The sequence below is a fragment of the Scomber japonicus genome, chromosome 5, assembly GCF_027409825.1.
Source record: "Scomber japonicus isolate fScoJap1 chromosome 5, fScoJap1.pri, whole genome shotgun sequence".
Lineage (NCBI taxonomy): Eukaryota > Metazoa > Chordata > Actinopteri > Scombriformes > Scombridae > Scomber > Scomber japonicus.
The window spans coordinates 5,532,959-5,557,265 of record NC_070582.1 but is presented as its reverse complement, the minus strand read 5'-3'; the positions used below and the strand labels follow the sequence as shown (position 1 = coordinate 5,557,265).

The 24,307-nt window shown below is 35.9% G+C and overlaps 2 protein-coding genes and 1 long non-coding RNA gene across 4 annotated transcripts; all 3 read right to left on the bottom strand.

Moving 5' to 3' along the window:
* Window positions 1-3,418: 3,418 nt before the first annotated feature.
* On the bottom strand, window positions 3,419-9,808 carry LOC128358595 (gamma-crystallin M2-like). 2 transcript variants are annotated; one of them, XM_053318929.1, is made up of 3 exons: window positions 9,785-9,808; window positions 4,567-4,809; window positions 3,419-3,697 (listed from the first exon to the last, which is right to left on the bottom strand). In XM_053318929.1, exons 1-3 carry the CDS (start codon window positions 9,806-9,808, stop codon window positions 3,419-3,421), a joined length of 546 nt encoding a protein of 181 aa, XP_053174904.1. The 2 variants fall into 2 exon arrangements, with proteins under 2 accessions (XP_053174904.1, XP_053174903.1); XM_053318928.1 differs by lacking the exon at window positions 9,785-9,808 and adding an exon at window positions 5,341-5,373.
* A 55-nt stretch (window positions 9,809-9,863) lies between these two features.
* Window positions 9,864-10,490, bottom strand: LOC128359050 (antihemorrhagic factor BJ46a-like). Its single transcript, XM_053319465.1, has 3 exons — window positions 10,299-10,490; window positions 9,943-10,053; window positions 9,864-9,899 (listed from the first exon to the last, which is right to left on the bottom strand). Exons 1-3 carry the CDS (start codon window positions 10,488-10,490, stop codon window positions 9,864-9,866), a joined length of 339 nt encoding a protein of 112 aa, XP_053175440.1.
* A 3,670-nt stretch (window positions 10,491-14,160) lies between these two features.
* Window positions 14,161-16,551, bottom strand: LOC128358628 (uncharacterized). The gene is made up of 3 exons (XR_008321408.1): window positions 16,480-16,551; window positions 14,317-14,372; window positions 14,161-14,182 (listed from the first exon to the last, which is right to left on the bottom strand). It is a non-coding gene; the product is annotated as an uncharacterized LOC128358628 (long non-coding RNA).
* Window positions 16,552-24,307: the final 7,756 nt, after the last annotated feature.

Sequence of the window (24,307 nt, the reverse complement as noted above, 5' to 3'; positions counted from 1 at the left end):
GGAAAAGTTATAGAATAAAATAACGATAAATAAGAATTTATATTTCAGGTTAATAGGAAGACGATTAGGGCCACTGTGGGAAAAAAAAAATTGGTTCTGACTTTTTTCCCAGAATTCTGACTTTAAACTCAGAAAGTTAGAATTCTGAGAAAATAGTCAGAATTCTGAGATGAAAGTCAGAATTCTGAGAAAATAGTCAGAATTCTAAGATGAAAGTCAGAATTCTGAGATGAAAGTCAGAATTCTGAGATGAAAGTCAGAATTCTGAGAAAATAGTCAGAATTCTAAGATGAAAGTCAGAATTCTGAGATGAAAGTCAGAATTCTGAGAAAATAGTCAGAATTCTAAGATGAAAGTCAGAATTCTGAGATGAAAGTCAGAATTCTGAGATGAAAGTCAGAATTCTGACAAAAAAAGTCAGAATTCTGAGAAAATAGTCAGAATTCTCTCTTTTATTGAGAGTTGAGTTTTTAAGCAAGTTGAATTATTTGGTACAAAGTTTTTATGGTTAGACCACTTAGACATTTTTGCCATAATCCTCTAATATATTCTCTCTAAATGGATTAAAAGCAGAAATGTTATACTGGGTCCACTAAAAAAAAAGAATGTGTTCAAGTTATTCATACGTTTATTTCCACATTTTAACCCCTTTAAATTTGACTAAACCACATGGACACAAAAAAAAAAAAAAAATTGACCCATGTACTGAGCTGAACTTGGTGTCTGACTAGTTAAGAAGCTCTGCTGAACATCATCTATGTGAGATGGATGAATAGAAGAGATATGGGATGGATGTAAAAACTTTAAAAACATTATCCAGTTAGGTTCAATATATCACCAATACAACACAGAGCAAAACGATGTGCAATATGACATTCAGAAGACACACAAGTTATTCATCAGTTGTGTATATATTACAGAAAACAAGATAGGACACTATACAAAATATCATTGTCATGGTTATGCAGTCAAGTGGAGCCACATGCAGGGACAACAAGTAGGTGACAGGCACTGAAAAAGGAGGGAAACACAAGGAACAATGTGAGGTATGTGGCAGGCAAAAAAAACAAAGATGGCAAGACTAACGAGACTATACACTGAACGTGTTTTCATGGGAAAACAGCCTGAGCAGGACTACAGCAAAACATGAGGTTACAAAAGGTCAAGGTTAAAACCAAAGCAAGGCAGGGATAAAAGAACGAAAAAAAGAGCCCTGGACTCAAAGGAAAAACAATACTAAGCACTAAACAAAGTAACACAAATGGCAAACAATTTGTAACACAGAGCACATTCAAAACACACACAAAGTCACACAAAAAAGAAAACAAACCACAAAAAACAATAAGTGCAGAAACAATCCATGACAATGATAGGGAACAATATTTTCTAAATGCAGAGGTATTCTACTGTTAAACATATGCATACAGTTTCGAGTTGTATAGTGAAGGAAAATTAGAATTAAAAATCTATTTTGCTGATAGGCTTAACATTTGTCATATTTTTGCAGAGTAAATTATATTATATAGCACATATACTGTACATATATACAGTGAGACTAGGTTGGCAAACACTTCCTTTTTTATAGTGTGTTTCTATGATGCTTATTGATAGTGAATGATGCTACTGAGACATCTGCTAAGATAGTATTAGCATGTGTTTAGCTTCATAAACGTAGAATTTAAAGCAAAGCTGTTGTACTTGATTGAATTGGACTGCACAAGTGTACCTAATGAAGAGGCTGGTGAGTGTATATATGGGTCAGTGACAAATAAGGATTGACAAGAGGAGCAATTCAAAAACATCTTTAAAATTTGTTTTAAAAGCAGCATCAGGTTAATTAAAAATGTGTTTGTCATTGGAAATGACATTTGCACCCTTTTTTTTACCAAAAGTAAGACTGAATGCTCCTGAAAATGTCAAATGGTGTAACAACAAAAGAATGATAAATATTCAATGTTTTATCCACCTACAGTGTATTTACGTTTAGTTTAGTTTAGTTTAGTTTGGTTTAGTTTAGTTAAGTTTATTGGGATCCCCATTAGCAATTGCACTGGGCAATAGCTACTCTTCCTGGGCTCCACAAAGAAAAACAGTACAATTATAAAAACCCACAACATTATACAAAAAAGATGAACGAAAATGAAAGCATGCAACAAAGTAACAACATTCAAAGCATACAGGGAAAAAACACACTAAAAAGAGGAAAATAAAAGACAACAATTTTTTCTAAATAAATTATGTAAAACTGTTGTGTTGCCAAAGCGGATTAGGTTTATTCCACATTTTAGTTCACATTTGTTTTCCTGTATATAAATCAGATTTGTACGAAACAATACTGGTTACACCAATTGACACTGGCTGCATCACATCATTGACCAATATATTGTTATCAGATGTCCATATTAACATTGATCCATGTCTCATTTCAAGCTGGCATGCAGTGATGGTTTTTATTCGTTGCACAGCACTGCAAAGTAAAATGAGTAGTTTACCTGTTGGAGGCGTGCTGGTCGTCTGCAGCTCTTCATCAAACATCATCATCACTGTGGCTGTTTTTGCTCGTACCATTCCTGATCCGCTCAACAAAGAGCTCCATCGGCTGTATGTCGGTATGTTGTTGTGTCGTGTGCTTTTAATATGAAGCAGTTAAGCAGGAATTTGTTGGGTTTGCATCAGCAGTAACTTAACACAACTCTGATACAGCCCCCCCCCCAACTCTGGTATGCCCCCCTTCTTGGCATACTTCCAGAAAACTGGCCAATCAGCACATATTGGGCTCATCGGGAGGGGGTTAATTAAAGAGAAGAGCTGAGACTGGCTGTTAGAGATAGAGGTTGAACTGAGGGGCTGCATAAAGGGCCAGGATAAGATATAAATAAAGAGTTTTTTTAATTGTGAATTATGCAAAGCTACTCCAGTAGGTCCCTGAATAAACATACAGAGCTCTAAATGAGCACAATAGTCCACTTGAAAGCTGCTGCTTCATTCAGAGATGTGGAATAATATTTTGATAATGTTGGGGGGGGGGGGGGGGGGGGGGGGGGGGATCAATTAGTAGATTTAGTTTTAATTATTTTTCATATTTATATTTTTACTTTAATTTAACTGTTACTTTTAATTATTGGGAACCTTTTCATACTTTTGTTTTTACATTTTTGTTCTTATTGTCTTTATTAATATATGTTGAGTTAATTTTCACTTCTTTTATGATTTTTTATGTATTGTACATTCTTGTTTTATAGAGATTGTTTGATTTTTTTTAAAAACTTGTTATTGTGTGGAGTTTATCTTTCTTTAGTTATTATTTGCAAAGCATTTTTAATTTGATCACTTTTCTCTTTGTGCTGTGGCTTATGAAACAGACAGTAAACCTTATTTACACAAACAACACTTTATTATTTATCAGTGTTAACAGTGTTTAATAGCAGGAGTCCATGATGCGCTTCATGCTCATGAACCTCATGCCGCTCATGCCCATGTTCATGAAGTTCCTGTACTCTCCAGGCCTCATGTACATCATCCTGCCTCTGTAGCTGGGCTGCTCGTACATCAGCCAGTGTCCGTCCATCACGTTGCAGGACATGCAGTTGGACATGCTGTAGCGGCTCTGGATGTTGTCACAGTCGTCCATCAGCTCGTGCATCTGACCACCGAAGTTCTCCCTCTCGTAGATCTTCATCCTGTAGTTTCCACGGTGCTGCAACACATGGAGGAAGTCATTAATAATCAGTAATCAATTATCAGTCGGTGTCAGTAGAAAACATGAAGAGATCTGAGACTGTGGGGATGGAGTTAAAGGACAGGTTAAAAATGTTTAAGCCTGTCTTAAATCAACTGTTAGGAGCCCTAATTAACTTTGAAATATGTACTCATTCTCTATTTAAAAGTTTATCTGAAGCTAATATGAAGCTCCAGTCAAATGAGTCAAATAAAGTAGATATCTTTCAATGTTACAGTATTTCTTTAGTGCCAAAGTCCTTCTTTTTGTTCATCCACTGCAGCTCAACATGGAAACACTGTCCAAGGTCTTCATGTTTAATGTTAAAAAGAGAGATAAATCATTGGAATAATTATTATATCAGTATTAGTACTGTTGTAGAAAAAGAGTCACATATGAACATTATTTCCTGAGAAGCTTTTGGTCTCAATGACAGAATAATTATTTTTCTTACTCAACAGACTCAGGAACTCATAATGACATGAACTAAACCTGTTGCACCTTGTTGAATTTGCCTTATTGATTAAATGTTAATTCTGCAAAAATACTGCCACTGCATTTTTAAAATCTTGTCTTTCTGCATCATCCACTAATGATACAGTCTGGTTCATGTCCGGGAAAGATGGTGGTTATGGACAATACGCCATGATTAAAATAATAAATTAAAGGATGATTGGACTTCTTTATGTATTAAGTACATTTGATTGCAGCTTCTCAAATGTGAATATTTTCTGGATATAAAAACTACAAGATCAAGGACTGCGGCCTGATTGGTCAGATGTGGTCTGAGCTGATTCAGACTGATGAAGATATCAGGTCTGTGATGTGATTGGCGGCTGTGTGGTTACCATGGGGATCATGCGGCAGGACCTGATGCAGTCGCTCATGCCCATCATGCTCATGTAGTCAGCGTACTCGCCCCTCCTCATGAAGTACTGGTTACCCATGAAGTTGGTGCGGTCATAGACCATGAAGCAGCCCCTCTCCACCCTGCAGGAGTGGCACCTGCTCAGGTAGGAGGACATGTCAGCGCAGTCGCTGCTGCACTCATAGGAACGACCCTGGAAGTTCCTGTCCTCGTAGAAGACGATCTGAGACAGAGACAAAAGTACATAAGTATTACGAGCTTGATGTAGTATGCAGTATTACAGTAAAAGTACTGCAGTATTATGAGTGATGTAGTATGCAGTATTACAGTAAAAGTACTGCAGTATTATGAGTGATGTAGTATGCAGTATTACAGTAAAAGTAGTGATATATTATTATATATGACATCATTAGATTATTAATAGTGAAGCATCAGTGTTAGAGCAGCATGTTACTGTTGTAGCTGCTGGAGGTGGAGCTAGTTTACACTACTTTATATACAGTTAGCTAGTTTAGTCCAGTGGTTCCCAACCTAGGGGTGGGGCCCCTCGAGTCGTGAAAACTGACTTCAAGTACCTCAGAACTTTACTTGAGTTAATTTACTTAATTGCCTTCCACCACTATGCAATAACCAATGCCTTTACATCCTGATCAATACTAAACATCTCTTGAGCTTCAGAGGTTGGAGTCTTCAATCTAACAGCTGTGTGTGTGTGTGTGTGTGTGTGTGTGTGTGTAGGCATCCTAGGACTTACCTTGCTCCTCATGTTCATATCGGTGGCAGACATGTTTGGATGTTGTTGGTACGTTGTTGGCGTGCTTCCTACCTGTCTGAGCCTCCAGCTTTTATACACCTGAGCATCGAGCTGTTTTGTGCTTCAGAGCGACAAGTCAGCATAGATGCATAAAGCCTCATTGAAAGGGTTAACAATGACTGTGTGAGGCCTTCAGCATCAGCAGCACTTTGTTCACCTGTTTAACCCCCCGCTGACGTCATCACGGACAAACAGCACACCTGTCTGACACTTTTAATTACCAGTGATATTCTGTATCAAGCTGCTCTTCATTAAACCCCTCAGATCTTCATAATCACTGACAATAACAATCTCACAATAGAGGTCCATGTAGCTTTCAGTCTTATTACAGTCTTCCTCAACAGATTAAAGAGTTTCCTGACAGTTTGTTGATTATTTAATGATGACTTTAGTTGACTAAGTGAATGACAACACATCACCAAGAACATTTAAATAAGATGGATACAAATACAACTTAATACCGCTTTCTTTCGGTAGAAAGTAATTAAGAGCGTTTATTTAATTACTGTACTTAAGTACAATTATGAGGTACTGTAGTTTTTTCATGTGATGCTACTTATGCTACGAAATATTGTACTTTCTTCACTACATTTATTTGACAGCTTTAGGTACTTTTCAGATGAAGATTTGACACAATGGGGAATATAACAAGCATTTAAAATACAACACATTGTTAAGATGAAACCAGTGGTTTCCAACCTTTTTGTCTATTGACGTCTTACAAAAAGCTCCACCAAACAGTGTTTTCCTCTAAACTTTTCACGTGGTTTCATTTTAATAATTGCTCAAATAATCAATATTTAAACAAAAATCAAAGATAAGAGAAAAGTGTATCAGAGCTTTGTGTTTTCTTCTTTTCCTCTCCCATTAATCATCTCACCACCCCTCACATTGCAATTGTGTCAACCCCATGCCTTTAGTAACTTACCTTTAATTAAGCCATTAATTAATGTTTAACTCTTTATGGAGGGCATCTTTACTTATTAAATGCTGCTCTGATTCCAGCAGGTGGAGCTGTTTCTACTGTCAGTTTACTGTAATGAGAGTAGGTCAATGATCTGCCAGCTTCATTGTCTCATTCCTAAAAATCAAAGATTAATTTTATAGTGGTCAACCACAGTTAAGATTGACTCCAGCTCTCCCACAGCCACATAAGAGGTATATAAAATTAATGAAATAGATGAATGAGTGAACCAGTATTATTAAAGACACAAAAATAAGTTTCCATCATTACCTGTTTTCTTCAAACTATACAAGAGAGTTCAAACTCTTAAATATATACTGGGATATTTATATATGTATATATTCACTTGAAACTAAAGTTTAATGAGTCGAGTAAACTCAGCAGTACCTTCATTTTAAGTCAGAAGAACTTGAAATCAGGGGCCTTACCAGGCTTATACCTGTTTTCATGCTGGAAGAGAAAAAAAAAAGTCCCGAAAAAAAGTCCCAAAACTGTAGAAGTTGGCTGCGAGAGTCACAACCTGGAGATTTGTTTAGTGCCAAACTTTAGTTTCATTTCAGTCATCAAAAGTGATATCAGCATCATGTAATTTGCAAATTCATCATCAAGACAGGGAATGAGATCTATGGTACGGTTAAAGAAGGGGTCAGCATAATTAGAATAACCTGAGGAATATAAATGGCTGTAGAAAGAAACTGTTTCTTCAGCAATCAAGGCTGATCTGTGTTGACATGGCCACGAGTTTCTTTCCTGCCTTCACAAAATGACAAAGGTGTATTTCTTTCCCCTTCAGTCCATTTAGCTCTGAATAATATGGACCATCAGCTTTTTATTTATTTTTTTTAAATAGATTTAATCATGATTAGTTTGCAGAATTTGAATATGACTGCAGAGGTCATTCAAGTGACTGACTTGGGGATCAGTCAGCTATGCTATGAAGAAAAAAAAAAAAAGGCCAAGTCCTGACCTATTTTTGGTGCACAGTTTTGTTGGCATTGAGATTTGCTCAGCAAAATTCACAGGTTCAATGAGAGATGCTGAAAGTGAAGTCTTAGCAACATGCCCCTCTGCTAATAATCTGATTTTCCACAACCAGAGCAAACTAATTACTGACCAATATCAGGGTATTTATCTCAACTTTCAGCCATGTAAAAATATGGAATGGAAGAAGTTTGCTTCACAGATTGACACGTTTATTTTACATGAGCTCTGAAATATGTTGACATTAGCATTTCATACATAAGACACTGATGTCTGATCACCCTCATAGTTCCCTTAAGACAGCATCAGGTGTCTGTTACTTGTGTTTCGGGTGAGGTTTAAGATGAGGCCAGGGGCAAATGGGGTTTGGGGCGATGTTTAGGATGAGGCCAGGGGCAAATGGGGTGGAGAGCTGGGTCTACATGATTGACCACATTAGAAGAATGGCAGTAATGAGGAGTGGTGTGGGCTCCATGGTGCTCCCTTTCTTGACCAGCAGGGGGGCTACATACAGGCTCATCCTTACCAGGGGCAAGGGCAGCAACATTCTGTTGAGAACAGAGCCAGTAGTTAGTTCAGCATACTGTAAACTTGTGCTTTTATACACACTTCAGGCACCCCTTGGTGATTTATTGTTGAACAGAGTCTAGGATATATGAAATATATATTTCACTCCTGTCATAAAAGAGCCTGTCATTTCCTACTGGAGTTTTGGAAAGAACCAAGACATGAAGTAGAGGTGCACAAACAGAATGTACTCACTGATGGAGGATAGAATTCACACTGGATAGGCTCAAATCCCATTGTTGTGGAATAAGATGAATGGCAGAGAGCATGACGCTTCAGAGAGAGGAGAGATACAATGAGAACATGTAGGAAACCAACAGCGAATGACTGAAATATGCATCACACTCAACTGTATTGATACCACTCACCCTGAACCAGTACTGTTCTTACAATGGTGAAGTCCTATATTGCTGCAAAGCACCAGGGGCAAGCAAGATGTTTTGGATTCACTTCTAAGAGCTGTTACTGTCCATCTTTATATATAGTCAATGGGCCAGGGAGAAAGCAATACATACAAAGGGCCACACTAATTGAAGACTAGAGTCTTGGCGCATGTCAGTGAAAGTTAGTGATACAAAAGACATACTAGCGTCTACCTAGCCAAGAGTTCTTGGGCTACAAAATTTAGTAAATTTTAGCTCGCCCATCAAATCCTTTACATGTCCTTTCAAATTGATTAAATATAGCAAAATGTAAAAAAAAAAAAAGTTTCTGTATGCATGAGTTGCACTTACAGCTCTGTCAGGGCAGAGGGGTTCACAAGCCTTAATAGCTATTCTGGATCCCATTGGGCAACGAGTCTCCACAAGAAGAACTTCGGCAAAGTACATCATTCCTAGGCTCATCAAGTACTGAGGAGGAAAAGTGTAAAAATGTACAGAAGTCAATTATAGATAAACATTCAGTGTTTTGCTTTATAAAAAGAAGATGACCCTTACACAGATAATCTTAACACAAAGAAATTTAAATGGCTGTTAGGAGGAGAGGGCTCAAATTCTTATTTTGGGTTAGTGGTTATAGTATTTCTGTAGGAAGTGAACGTAAAACTATGCAATATAATGTGTGTGAGTGAATGTTTGAGATTCACTGTACCGCAGATTCCACACGTCCCATCTCTTGCATGATGTAGTAGTGGTGGTTGGTGGTGTTCTGGTTAACTTTTTTCACGATTTCATCAACAGACCTAGCACCTTCAAGGCTGTCGAGAGCAATCAGTTGTGGACACCCAGGGCACATGACCATCATCTCCATGTCAGTTTTTACTACACACAGAGACAGTTATCATTTAGTCTGTTTTGTGAGGGCTCCATGGCATGTGAATAGCATTTTCTCTGTTTCTCCCAATTTATAATCCAATTAAGTCCAATTATTTCCTTTCTACCACAAGAAGTTTCTGTAGTGGGTTCACCAATACTACATTACATAAATCCAGACAGTTAATCTGATTTGTATGCAGTAAAGCTGATAAGATTTGATGCTGTTTAACATTTTCACATGTTTAAGAAAGGGCAAGACAACACAAAAGTAAATGTTCTCTGCTCATGACAGTGGAACATGCTGTGAGCTATTAAAAATTAAAATTGCTAATTCAAAACAAGACTTATGGAAATTACAAAAAAACTCAAGGTCCAGGGTTTTTGCCAAATTGTCCAATAATGTTCTGTCTGGAAATAAGGTTGAATACAGAGGAAGCCTACCTTGTTGAGTTTTGCACTCATATTTAGTGACTTTGGCATGACCCATTTTCACAGTAATCTTAACGGTGCAGTCGGCCATCACCGCCTACAAGAGACAGTAGACATTTTACTGTAAATACTTAATCTCATGAAGACAAAACAGTCTGTTTTCCTTCTGCACCTGCAAGATGTTTACTTTTACAACATTACATGAACACATTCTAATATGCCTTTCCAATCAATTTGTAGTTTCATGCATTACCATACAAAAAGGTCTACATTCTTCCTGGCTCTATGAACATGATGCCGGGCTAGAAAAGGTGAAATGGATCAAACTATTTTATGAGCATTTACCCGCTCGTGCTCTTCACGGATCTCACAGTCCTCAAAGTGTCTGGGGTTGACAACATGACACTTTGTTTCCAGAAGCTTCAACCCCAACTCAACATCACAGCCCCCATCAACCTAGAAACACAGAAAGTCACAATTATTCATTTATAATAATAAGTTTAATGTCCTAACACCATCACCATGAGCCTTTTAAAAGTTTGTGTTGTGCTGATTGTTGCACTGTTGTCTTGTTCATGGTACACCTGTCTTTGCAACTCAATTCTTAGTATAATAAAAGCTTGAAATATATTCTACCCAAAATGGAAAACATACAAGAACTATTTGAACAAATGTGTGCAGTTCATGTCCAATTCATTTACCGTAACCACTTTGATGTGTTGGGTCTTGCTGAGTCTGAACTTGTAGCCATGGTCATGATGTGCATTGATGTGATGCACTGCCAGACGTGCTGCCGCAGCATGGCTATTTTCACTGCATGTTACCATCTCAAATGCTGGAGCAGCGCTGCAAAGCAGCACCGCTGAGGACAGCAATACCAAGATGTGCTTCATGGTGTAGAGCAGAAAGCCAGAGCACACTACTGCAGCTGGGAACATTTATGGACACAGACAGGTTAGCAGCCTTGAGAGAGTGGCATACATTATGAAGGATAAATGAGAAAAGGTGTAGAATACAGACAGGACCACAGAGATGCCAAACCAAAGAACATGCAGACTTTAAATAAAGCAGCTTGTTTTCAAACTGAAACATTGTTTCAAGAACGATGCAAACCACATTATACATTATACAAGCATTTCTACTCAATCTAATTTAATTAAAATACCTGTCAGTTGCATCACAGTCTGACATGATTTAAACATATTACATAACAGACAAATGGGCCTCATGCAAAGTTTACTTACTTTTTTTTCGTCAGGTGGACCGGTGAGTAGGCTACGCCTCGTCACATGAAGTAGTCATAGCCAGGAATCGTCTTAAATAACCCCGTACACTTGATCAATCCCACCTGTTCTAAATCAACGCGCGTTCCTGACAATAGTAAATTAGCATAATTGACAGCTGACCTTATATGGTCAGGCTACCGGCAGGTTGTAGAGAGAAGCTCCATTCATGAAAATGGCACCAAAGACTAATAAGAACTTTACGAGCTCTGAGATTGATGTCCCGCTCTCAGAAATAGATCAACAGAAACACAGATTATTATTTAGTAGTGTAAATGATGAAATTAAAGATCCCGAGAAAGCCACAAAAAAGGTCGGGACAAAATTACCCTTTCTTTGGCCGTGCTGTGACGCTGTCTTTGCTGTTCGGTTGTTCGCACCGTCACAGAAATAAATAAAGAAAAGAAATGGTTTGACATAAAATTGGATGCCAGAAACATTCGCTTTGGGAGCCAAACCATAATCTCGATCACCTACATTTCAGTTAATAAAAGTAAGTAGCAAATAGTCAGTTTGAATTGTGGAAGATGAACTGTGGACAAGTCGCTTTGTAGTTTCAACTGTTAATATTTATTTAGTAAACTTGTAATATCATGCCTAAACTGTCAAATACTATTTTACTATTTAAATTAGACCTCTACAAACAGGGTAATGTCACCTGAGCTGAGGACAGATCGCCACCTGCTGGTGAAAAGCTGCCATTTCTGATATCAGCTTTTTTCACTTCTGACCTTTTTAAGCAAAGTTTTTTTTCTCTGTCAGTGCTTTATCAGAAGAGTTGAAGGGGTGGACATATCCAGTGTCACAATAACAAAAGAAAATACAGAGAGAAAGATTTTTATGCATTTTAAAAATACATAAATATAAATAACCTGTTAGTATGAATTATTAACAGAGAACAGTCAAACACACACTGATCTATAGGCTGCACATCATCTTTACAGTTACAATAGCCTATTAGTCACAAAGCTGGGAAAACATTGATGGATGCTTGATTAATAGTTGCCACAATGTTGAAATCATCACAGCAAAATATTTGTGTTTAGACTTAAATATGTCAAATCCTAAACCAATATTATGAACATGTCTCTGTTTACACTAACAGCAGATTGTTTGCCTGAGATGTACCGATGCGGGACGCTGTTCTGGTGTTTCATCTCCTCGTCTCCTCATTTAGGCATCAAGGGCTTAGGGGGAGATGCAAACGGAGCAAGTAGCGGCAGGCTCTATGTTACAATGAAAGGCTCAATAACAACGGGAACTGAGGAAACGCTATCATAACTCTCATGAATCTGCAATGAGAAAACACCAAAGGTAGGATCAAAATATAAAAAATCAGAAAAGTCAAAATAATTGTATCTATAAAATAGATGTTATTTATTTAAAATTCCTATCAAAACTGAGTAAAACCAGAAATATAAGGTTATTAAAATGAAAACGACTAAAAGATAAAGATAATGAAATATTAAACTACTAAAAGAGAGGAGATGTGTGAAAGTAAAACCAGACAAAAAAGCAGGTTATTAAATGGAAAACAATCTATAACAATAAAATCATCTAGGTCTTAAGTTCATTTAAAAAATATCAACACTCTGCTGCCTTTAGGTGTTCAGGCTGTTCCAGAGATAAGGACCAATGGACCATAGTAATAAAATTATGTCTCAGAGAGTCGGCAGTGTGAGAAACAGGGACGGAAATAGAAGAGAGGATGTAATATATCTAAATCAACCCTCCTGTTGTGTTAGAAAAGCATCAGCAGCACTTTGTCCACCTGTTTAACCCGCTGACGTCATCACTGACAAACAGCACACCTGTCTGACACTTTTAATTACCAATGATATTCTGTATCAACAACAATGGCTTTTAAAATACAACACATTGTTAAAGATGAAACCAGTGGTTTCCAACCTTTTTGTCTTTTGACGTCTTACAAAAGCAGTGTGTAGGCCTAGTCAGGGTCACATTTCAGATGTCTATGAGTTGTTAACAGCTCCACCAAATAGAGTTTTCCTCTAAACTTCTCACATGCTTTCATTTCAATAAATTTTCAAATGATCCAATATTTCAGCCAAAATCAAAGATTAGAGAAAAAGTCCAAAAACTGAAAACACATTTGTGTATCAGAACTTTGTTTTTCCTTCTTTCCTCTCCCATTAATCATCTCACCAACCCTCATGCCTAGAATAATTTAAAATTAATTAACCATTGATTAATGTTTAACCCTTTGTAAAGGGTGTGTTTACTTATTAAATGCTGCTCTGTGTCCAGCAGGTAGAGCTGTTTCTACTGTCAGTTTACTGTAATGAGAGCAGGTCAGTGATCTGCCAGCTTCATGGCTCTCATTCCTAAAGATAACACAGATTAACTTTATAGCTGTAAACCACAGTTAAATAATGATGATCTTTTTTTTTGGGGATGCATTATATATAGTAATAACATCCAATTAAGTTTTACCTTTCATTAGTTACACATTTTGTTTCATACTGATTTTTGAGACTAATATACGGAAGCCCTGACAGGCAAATGAGAAAAAAAAATCTTCTGGAGATCCAATTTCAAAATCTGATATAAATTATTTTCTCCCCTGTGTTTATGACTTAAGAACAGGTGAAATAAAAAGGTTATGCCAAGATAATCTTTCTGACAGAAAAAATAAGTAAAGGAACGTAGAAACCTTTGTCGTCCTCCTTTATTGGACCGAGCTCTGTTAATTTATTGAACTAGATAAATACTGTATATATAATTCAGGCTAATTTTGCTTTTCATTTACATTTACACACACCAGCAGTCATGTGACCTCCAATTTTAACATTATTAGACCTTATTATTGTTGTATGGGGGTATGGACTGAATGTAAAAGTATCGCTGTGGGATTTTTTTTATTGTTATGAAAAGAAAAAAACATGACTTACGTTAGAATTATGAATTTTTTATTAAAGATGTTCTGTACATTTTCATCATCATCTCTGTTTTCTTCAGGCTGCAAAAAGAAAGATCCCTAGAGTTTCAACTCTTAAACAATGCACGCTGGGAAATAGTAAACACAAAAATCGTCATTACTTTGTACTATCAAATCTGTCAGAATGTGATTATTATTTTCATTATCAATTTTTCCCAGAATTAATTAATTAATTGACTCGTCGTTGCAGATTGACTCAGACCAGCTGTTGGAGAGTCTGAGGAGTTCAGTTGGTTCTGCAGAGCACTGCCAGCTGAGAAGGTGCCAGCAGGAAAAAGATGACAATGATGATGAAGTTGCTAGTGCTCATGATGAAGTTGTTGATGATGATGAATGCCTGTTGCTGACACGGAGAAAAAGAAGAAGAGAGACATCAGTTTGTGTAAATTTACAACTATTCATGTATCTTAATATTAAGATGTTACCACAGTTTTAACGATATGTGTAACCATAATGATATCTGATTGGTCAACTTACCTCTTTTCTTGTCACCTGTTGACGGCCAGCTTCATTTACTCAGTCGTCATCTGAGTCTAAATACAGGAAACAATGTTATTGCTCAACACAGAGTGGCCAAACTGTGAAACAATATCTGCACTGAAAATCAAGTCATGGGTGAAATATGCTGAGTATATTAAATAAAATGTAAAATGAAAAAAATAATCTAAACCAGCATATTGTAGTTTATTCATCAGGCATAAAATTTGTTTTAAAATTTCTGACAGAAAGACAAAAACGAGTTAATGAGACCACAGAAGAATAGTGATTAATATACGTTTCATGCTGTCCTGTTGTGCGATAACAATATATTGTGCTACTAGGTAATGCTTGTAATACCGAAGAATATTATATAGCTATCAGTGACGTGCGGTCAGGGGAGGCAGGTGAGGCCGTGCCTCACCTGTTATCATGGAAAAAGACTTAAAAATGAAAAAAATAATAAATGGTTATATTTGTCCAGTTATTTGCACTATAACGTTATTTTCTATCTAACTTTACCAGTTTCGGATTATTTTTAATTCAAAATCGCTGAATTTTCACATGTACTGATCAAACACTGAAAAGAGACGCGCAGTGAGGCAGCAGCGAGGCGAGCCTCACCATGGATTGCGCAATGACTCGGTTTACTGCGCTGGCATGCTATGCAGTGAGACAGTACAGCTGTACAGCTGTCTCTCTGTATGTCGCTATTAACATGTTCAAACACTTTTACTATATGAACTAAATTTCCATAGTGTAGCTGATGATATAATGTACAGTGTTTGTAGCGTGTTTCGTGTGCTGAGCAGCATAAAACGGCTGCAAAAAGTCACTAAGTGAGGCACGCAGTTCTCCGGCCTCATGGCAGGGGGCGCTCCTGATCCCAGTGATTCTTATTACGACTCATTAGCTGCAGAATAAGTGACAGTAAACTACAACTCATACAGTCTATGCTACAACTGCAGTGAACTAGTCGGCAAGTAAAGTAAGTAAGATAAGTAAGTAAAGGTAAGACCATAATAACGTTTTTTAAATTAAATGTGTTTTTTTGTGTGCTACAGTTTGTATGTGTAAAGAAAGCTGATATGAGATTTTAAACATAACCTGTTAACTGCTGCCAATCAAATGGTGAATAAGCTACTCTGTAGGGTTCATATGTTTGTAAATCTGATTGTGATGAAGTCAGTGCCTCACCAGACATGAACCTCACCGCACGTCACTGATAGCTATATATAACTTAAGAAACTGTCTGTAAATTAGACAACTAAGGAAAAATGTTTCCTCACGTTGAAATCAATATTAAACCTAATTGTTTCCTCTCAAGATAAATCTAAATTAATTTGTCCACAAACTACTAATAGATATCAGGGAAGCCAGTTCACTAAATATTTTTAAGAGAAAGCTAAAAATGTTTCTCTTCACTTTAACTTTTAAGTAACTTTTTTTTTAGCTACTTTAACTATTTACTATTTTTATTGTTATTTTATTCTTACATTCAATCTTATATTACATTAATGTTTTATTTAAACATATTCAAACCTTGTTTAATGTCCCTTTTATGTGAAGCACTTTTGTTGTAAAGTACTTTGAGCTGCATTTCTTGTATGAAAGGTGCTATACAAATAAGTTATTATTATTATTATTATTATTATTATTATTATTATCATTATTATTATTATTATCATTATCATTATTATTGTCTGGTGAGAAATAACTTATTGTTACACTGATGTTAATTATTTTTTTGTTTGAATTTTTTTAGTGCAGCGCCCGTGCAAAATCGGTTTTTGCGTGTGTTTTTACTATAAATTATTATTACCATTAGGCATATCGCTCGTTTCAATTTGAGACCTTGCAGTTGTTTATTCAAAGTCTAAAGACAGACAGTCCAAAGTAGCCCGGGCTATTCGAAGTGATTTCAGTTTCATCCATTTTTTTGAGTGTCTGAAGTATATTTTACATTGTAGCTGCCAAAGCTCCGCCGCTTTATAGCCTAACTCTAGTCCTGTACTGTGCTCAGCGAGCTGTGTGAGAGGAGGAGTTGCCAACGGCCAGAGCGGCAACAGCAAATGTGTGCTTTTTTACAGAAACTGTGAATACACTTTAAATACAACTGAGACAGATGACACATTCATGTGTTTTTTTCTTTTTATGACTGACCTTCGTCCTCTTCAATTGCATCTGCCAGATCATTCCGGTCCATCTGTCTTAAAATTATAACAGCAACATCTGGAGCCTTGTCGTTGTACATCTGCACCATCAGTTCCGTCATTCTGATTCTGTCTGCCCCATCCAGACGGCTTTTTAAGATGGTTTGGAAGTCCTCCAAAAGATCTTCATTCTGTAGCAGCAACTTGAACTCAGACAGCTCATCATTGCCCAAACGTTTCAAAACCTGTAACAGACAAGTTGTGATATCTGCCATCGTTGTCCCTGCTAAAAATAGAGAAACTTTTTAAACTCATAGAATTGTGGAATGCCCAAACAGGAAATAATTGTTCACCTATCACATACATATTTAATAAAGTTCCATAAGATTAGTTTAAATAGTTCAGTCACACATAAAAAATAAGTCAGACAGGTCAAATAATCACACCACAAATCAAAAACACAGGAACACTATAGTAAATTAGCTAAGAGTCAATCACTGTGATGAAAGAGTAAAATCTAAGAAAACATTTAAAAAAAAGTGAGCAAGTCCCTTTGAAAAGTATTTTTATAAGTTATAAGTTTGAAAGCCCAAAATTTTAATTTTTATATCTAAAATAAAAAAGGGTGAGAGCAGATTGTTGGACAAGCAGTTAACATCCAAATCTGAGACTTGACTAAAGACAAATATCTTGAACACTCACAGGATGTAGAAACAAGTTCTGATTGAAGATTCGGTGGATCTGAGGAGTTGACAGACCTGTCTACATTTAGGCTTCTTCACACAAAAGGGTAGAAGCAGGTCATTGGTTGAAGGCAGTCTGATTAGTGTCAGTTGAGTCCAAACTTGTCCAAATATGGTGATCTGTGTTGCTCTACTGGTTTTGGTTCCATCAGTCAGGATGTACAGTGAGAGCTATCAGGTGACAATAAGCATTTTTATGGTGCAGAGAATGGACTTGTGTATTTGTGTTATGCTAACAGCACTGACTTCGTCACAAATACTCTCCCATATGGAGGTTTTCTGGGATTACATTTCATTTTGAGCTTGTGGTTTTTCTGCTCATCCAAACTCTCCATTAAGACATACAAAACCCTCATTAAAGTACTGCTGTCTGCACCTGATGTCATTTTGCACAGTTATTTTTAGTAGATCACGTTAAAGCTACAGTTGGTAACTTTGAGGAGAGAGAGGACTAAGCATCAAATTTGAAGAAGTACAACTTTCAGATCCCTCCCCCTCCCTCTCTGCTGTACTCCTGCCCTGTCTCCGAACTTCCTCCCCCAGAGGAGGCTGACGTGTGCACGACGTGGTTGTTGCTGCACCATTACTTTCTCTATGGTTCTGAAGCTGCTCTCAGAGATATAATGATATACAATATGAGCTTGACCGAGCTGAGGAGTTACTTTTATAAGACTTACCAACTGCAGCTTTAACCAAACATGCAATCTGTTGCACTGCACAAAAGGAAGGGGAAATAGGGTGCAGGTTAAAAAAGTACATTAAATAAGTCCATTATTTTATCTTTTTTCATCTCCACATTAGTTCATTTCTGATTTTGTTCCCTTTAAACAAAACTGGAAATGCAGCATGTCAAATAAATAAAATCTTTCTGCTCGATCTTTACCATACAAGAAAAATCTACATGTTATTGTGTATATAAAAAAATAAAAAATAAAACACTGGAAAGTACAATTATACAAAAAAACTATTAAATTAAAATTACACAAAACACACAGCTGAAATTACATTTCTTGGAACAATCACTCTCATTGAATACTGTACCAGATTCAAAGATTTTTGTCACTCAGGTCCAGAATGATGTTAAAATAAAACACCAAAGTTTCCTTTTAAAACCTTCATAAGTACATCAAATAAGTCCATTCTTTTCTACATTGATTCACTTCTGACTTTGTTTCCTCCAAACAAAGAAAATGACATGCTCCTGCTGCATTTACCTTACATATAAATCTACATGTTATTGTGTATGAAAATGTAAAACACTTTATTAATGTAGACAAATATTCTCCCATCATTCAGCTGACCACACAAAATAAATGCTCAAAGTGTGAGAAACAGCTGATATTGCATTATTACATTTCTTGGAACAGACTCCAACATTCAGTCAACTCAGGTAACTCACGTATATTTCTCACATGAAAACTTCCTAAACTGAACGATTGTCTCCTTCAGCACATCTACAATGGAAAACAGCTTTGCTTGTGCCTAATCTGTCAAATCACAGTAACCCATGACAAGACTCCTAATGCTGACATTAAAAAACACATATCTGCTGTGAACATGTTTGTCACTTTGACACAAAAGGAAGGGGAAATAGGGTGCAGGTTAAAAAATACAGACATTTACCTTAAAAAGCCTTAAAAGTACATTAAATAAGTCCATTATTTTATCTTTTTTCATCTCCACATTAGTTCATTTCTGACTTTGTTCCCTTTAAACAAAACTGGAAATGCAGCATGTCAAAATAAATAAATAAATAAAATCTTTCTGCTCCATCTTTACCATACAAGAAAAATCTACATGTTATTGTGTATATAAAAAATAAAAAAAATAAAACACTGGAAAGTACCATTATACAAAAAAACTATTAAATTAAAATTACACAAAACACACAGCTGAAATTACATTTCTTGGAACAATCACTCTCATTGAATACTGGACCAGATTCAAAGATTTTTGTCACTCAGGCCCAGAATAATGTTAAAATAAAACACCAAAGTTTCCTTTTAAAACTTTCATAAGTACATCAAATAAGTCCATTCTTTTCTACATTAGTTCACTTCTGACTTTGTTTCCTCCAAACAAAGAAAACGAAAGAAATATTCTCCCATCATTGAGCTGACCACACAAAATAAATGCTCAAAGTGTGAGAAACAGCCGATATTGCATTATTACATTTCTTGGAACAGACTCCAACATTCAGTAACTCACGTACATTTCTCACATGCAAACTTCCTAAACTGAACAATTGTCTCCTTCAGCACATCTACAATGGAAAACAGCTTCGCTTGCGCCTAATCTGTGAAACCTGTAACCCATGACAAGACTCTTAATGCTGACATTAAAAAACACATATCTGTTGTGAACATGTTTTCTTTCGTTTTCAAGTGGGTCCTTAGACCCACAAAAATATGAAAATTGACAATTTCACAAATAAATGAATACATAAATATATACATACAAACAGTAACATGAAGTGCACAATGAGTGTGACAGGGTGATAAATCATTTAAAATATGAATGGTTCATTTACACATACTTCAAGTGCCATAGAGTGCACTACACTGTTAAATAAGTGGCTCCACATGTGAACAAGGTAGATTGCCAAAACAATGTTTTAATATACAAGTCTTTAAAATAAATGTATAAATGACCAATTCTAAGATATATTGGCAGATAACACTCGAACAGTGGCAGTGTAGACCGTTTCTGTGCAGTTTATTAATTTAACTGCAACAACCGCTTGACAGATCAAATGAAAGTATCTGAGTGAAGGAAGAAAATCTCAGGATCACAAACTTCAGGAACTTTATGTATAAGAGGTGAAAGGGACACATAAGTTTGTCTGTAATGTGAATAAAGAGGAAGATGTAGTTGATTGGTACATTTTATGAACAGAGAAACAAGGAGAAACTGAGCCTGACCTACAGGCTGCACGTAATCAACAATATCAGCGGCTAAGCTGGGAAAGCAGTTATGGAGCTTGATTAATAGTTGCTACAATGTTAAAATCATTACAGAAAAATGTGTGTGTTTATACTATAATGTGAGATATAATGTCAAATCCTAAACCAATTTTATATGTATGAACGTGTCTCTATTTATAATGACAGCAGATACATAAAACGCTCTCCACCACCATCCTCAAAACACCAAATGAGAGAATATCTTTTGGAAGAATGGTGTTCATCCCTTCGGTAAAGTTCACAGACTGTAGAATCAATAACAGAGAGCACTGAAGCTGAACTGCCTTAACATGTTTGATGTTTGCTAAGTGACAGCACAGGAACATGACGTGGTCACCTGACAGCTGTCACTGTTCATCCTGACTGATAAAACTGAAACCAGCAGAGCAACACAGATCATCACCATATTTGGACAAGTTTAGACTCAATTATCAGACCTTCAACCAATGACCAGCTTCTGTCCTTGTGTTTTAAGAAGTCTGACAGTATAAATAAAGACAAATCTGAATCCTTTCTACTGTTTCTTTCAGCTCTCTGATCATCAGCTCCTACAGATCCATTGAATCTTCAGTCAGCACGTGCTTCTACATCCTGTGAGTGTTCAAAATGTTTCTCTTTCTAGTCAAGTCTGATTAGGATGTTAACTGCTTTTCAAACCATCTGCTCTCACCTCTTATTATTTTAAATACAAAAGAGAAAATGTTAGGCTTCCAACCTGTTGTAGATTGTTTTTTTTTTAAATTACACGTTACCTTTCAAACTAAACAATCAAATAAATTAAACTAAACTAACAATCAACTTGACAGTAACTTGAAAATGGGAATGTTAGATGTCAATGCCAATGCCAATTCCAGTCAGTTAAATGTTATTCTTTAACTGACTATGAAATGTCATAAAATATTATATAAGCCTTTTTTTTCTTTCAAAAAAATTCACAACTGATTTTAAATATTTTCTCTCACTGTGGCAGGGGAGACAATGGCTCTAGAACTAGAAAACATCCTGCAGCGTTTGAGTGCTAAAGACATGGGAGATTTCAAGAGGTATTTGCAGAAGGATGAGCTGCTATGTCCTCTGGAGGTCGGTGTCCTCTTACCGGCTCGTTTGGAAGGCGCAAACACTGCTGCCGAAATAGCAGACATAATGACCCAAAAATACAACAAAACAGTTTGCAGGAAAGTGACTGCTTTGATTCTGGAAAAAATCGGGAGGTGCGATTTGGTGGAAAATTTCAACCTCTAAGGTTAGTCCTAAGAAGAGAAAACAGTTGAAAAAGTAACCTTTTAAGATAAGAAATAAGAGATGATATTCCTTTATTAGGGAAACGTACAATTTTCTACTTGAAATATCATACTAATTTGTTTTATCAAACATAATTTGTGGAAAAATGTAATGTCTGAATTATGTTTACATTGCATTGTTAGCTCACTTAAGTCAGTCCATCCAGGATATCACTACTTTTTTTGTTGTTGTAATTATTGAAGTAGCTGTTATCAAAATTTGCGATACAGTTTGCAGTGTTTTATGTTCTTTGTTTGCAGTAAGATTGCAGGAATTGGTCAAAATTGCCAGCAAAGGAAAATAATGTGATAAAAAACTACAATCAATAAAGAGTCATTTGTAATCATTTCCTTCAATAAAAAGCTTTCTGCATATCACAGAAATACAATTTTAGTGCTGTTTTGTTTTGTTTTTTTGTTTTAATTCAGGCTACTTTTGTTATCACACAATTGCAATAGGAGAGACTGGTGAATCATAGGTCATATAGATCAAAGGTCACATGTACAGACCACTAATACACTTTTTTCCTTCTAAGATTGAGATCCATAAGGACTAAAAAAGTGAAGCTGGTGACCTGAAACGGTAAGCTGGTTGCTGCTATGCTGATTGAACATCTGAATGGAGAAACAGCAGCAAGTTTTTAAGAAAACAAGCTGACTTGTCACTCTGTCTCTTCTTTATACAGAGCAGCAGATCCTCCTTCACCCATCCCAACCGCCTCTTCAACACTTGCCAGAAGATTATTGCAGCTTTACCAGAAATTCGAAGTTAATTTCAGATGTCTTTGATCCTGTGGTTATATCTTAAATAACAGGGTTTAAACTTTTTTTTTGCCTGAGTTTGATTTCCCCCAAATTTTAAATATTGAATTTATTCTAGAAAAATTGACATTTATATCAGTTTCCCCCCTAACATTTTGGTTAAAACTCTGCCAAGGGAAATGTCATTATCATATAACTCTTTATCTACATTTATTCCATCTGTAAATCAGTTTTGATATTAAGCTTTTATTAGATTACTTCACAGAATTTAAGAATTTAACTACATTGATTTGATTTGTCAAATTGTTATGCTTATTGCTTGTTTGCTTTCGGGTGAGGACAATAAAATTCAAGAAAAACTAAAGTCGTCTGTTGTATTGTATGAACTGAGGAAACACTGTCCTAACTCTCACAAATCTGCAATGAGGAAATATCAGAGGTAGGATCAAAATAAAAATAAAATATAAAAGTTGCAGTAAGTCTCACCAAGCTCACTGTCCTCTGACTCTGTGTTATTCCCAGAGTCAAACAAAGCATCATCCTCTGTTCTTTGCAGTGGAAAAAACTGAAGACACATCTGTGTATCAGAACTTAGTTTTTTCTTCTTTCCTCTCCCATTAATCAATCAATCAATCAATCTGTATTTATATATTTATATAGCGCCAAATTACTACAAAAGTCATCTCAAGGTCACTTTACATTGAATAGATCAGGTCTAAACCGGGGGGGGGGTATTGTCAGATTACATTTTTATCAATTGTATTTACAATAGAAGACAAGTAATGAGTTGACTCATGAGTTGTTGTTGAATTTTTCTTTTTCCTATGATAGAACACATGGGTTAAATTTCAAGATGCAATTGTCATGATTGTTTTTGAAAAAAAAAAAATTTCAGGACAGAATTTAAAGTTGAAAGAATGAGTTCATCTATTAAATTAAATTACAATGACTGCTTCTTGACTGTTTTTAAAATATAATATCCTAATCATTTCTTGTTGTCAGATGTTCCTTTTTCTAAATTGAAATAACATGAAAAACTAAGTTCACTGAACCTGGTTGACTGGCATATTTGATTTTCAGTGTCCATTTCTTCAACAATTAATTGTGTTTGACTGTAGAAGGAAAATGGTCAGGCAGTTTTTATGAAAAATACTGGTTACATTCATTGATGCCACCCAGTGTCCAACAGGTGTAAGTAGTATTTGTTCATAAAAAATCTGACTATATTCAGGAAAATAAATGTGAACTAAAATGTGCAATAAATGCATCCCACTTTTGCAACACAACAAAATAGTTTTTAACAAATTTTACATCATTGGCCCCAACCTATTTAGAAAAAACTGTTGTTTTTAGGATATGTCCAGCTTGTTATTGACAAAACGCATTACAATTCAAATGAAGGAATACTTACAATTTTTTTCTTTTTACTTGATGTTTTAAAATTAAGTCATTATTTTTATAAATGCACTTAAATACACTGTAGGTGATTAAAATACTTAATATTTATCATTATTTGTGGTTACACCAAGGGACATTTTCAGGAGCATTAAGTCTTACTTTTGGAAAAGAAAAATGTTGCAAATGTCATTTCAAATGACATAAAACCTTTAAACCTTTAAACTATTTTTAAAAACATTTTTGAATTTTTCGTCTTGCTAACCCTTATTTGTCACTGACCCAAATAGAGACACCTTCATGCAAATAATGTTGGTTTAGGATTTGACATTAAACCTCACATTACAAACACAAATATTTTGCTGTAATGATTTTAACATTTTAGCACCTATTAAGCGAGCTCCATAGTGTGACTGTAAAGAGGATGTCCAGCTTGTAGGTCAATCTCAGTCTGACTCTTCTCTTTTCATAATTCAGACAAGTCAATGCATCTTCCTCTTTTTTCACACCACAGACAAACTTATGTGTCCTTTTCACCCTTTTTTTTCCTTTATTCACTCAGATACTTTCACTTGGTCTGGCAAGCAGATGTGAAACTGTTTTCCATTGTAGACGTGCAGAAAGAGACAATCTTTCAGTTTAGGAAGTTCGCAGATGAGAAATGTATGTGACTGAAACTTGAGTTAACTGAATTT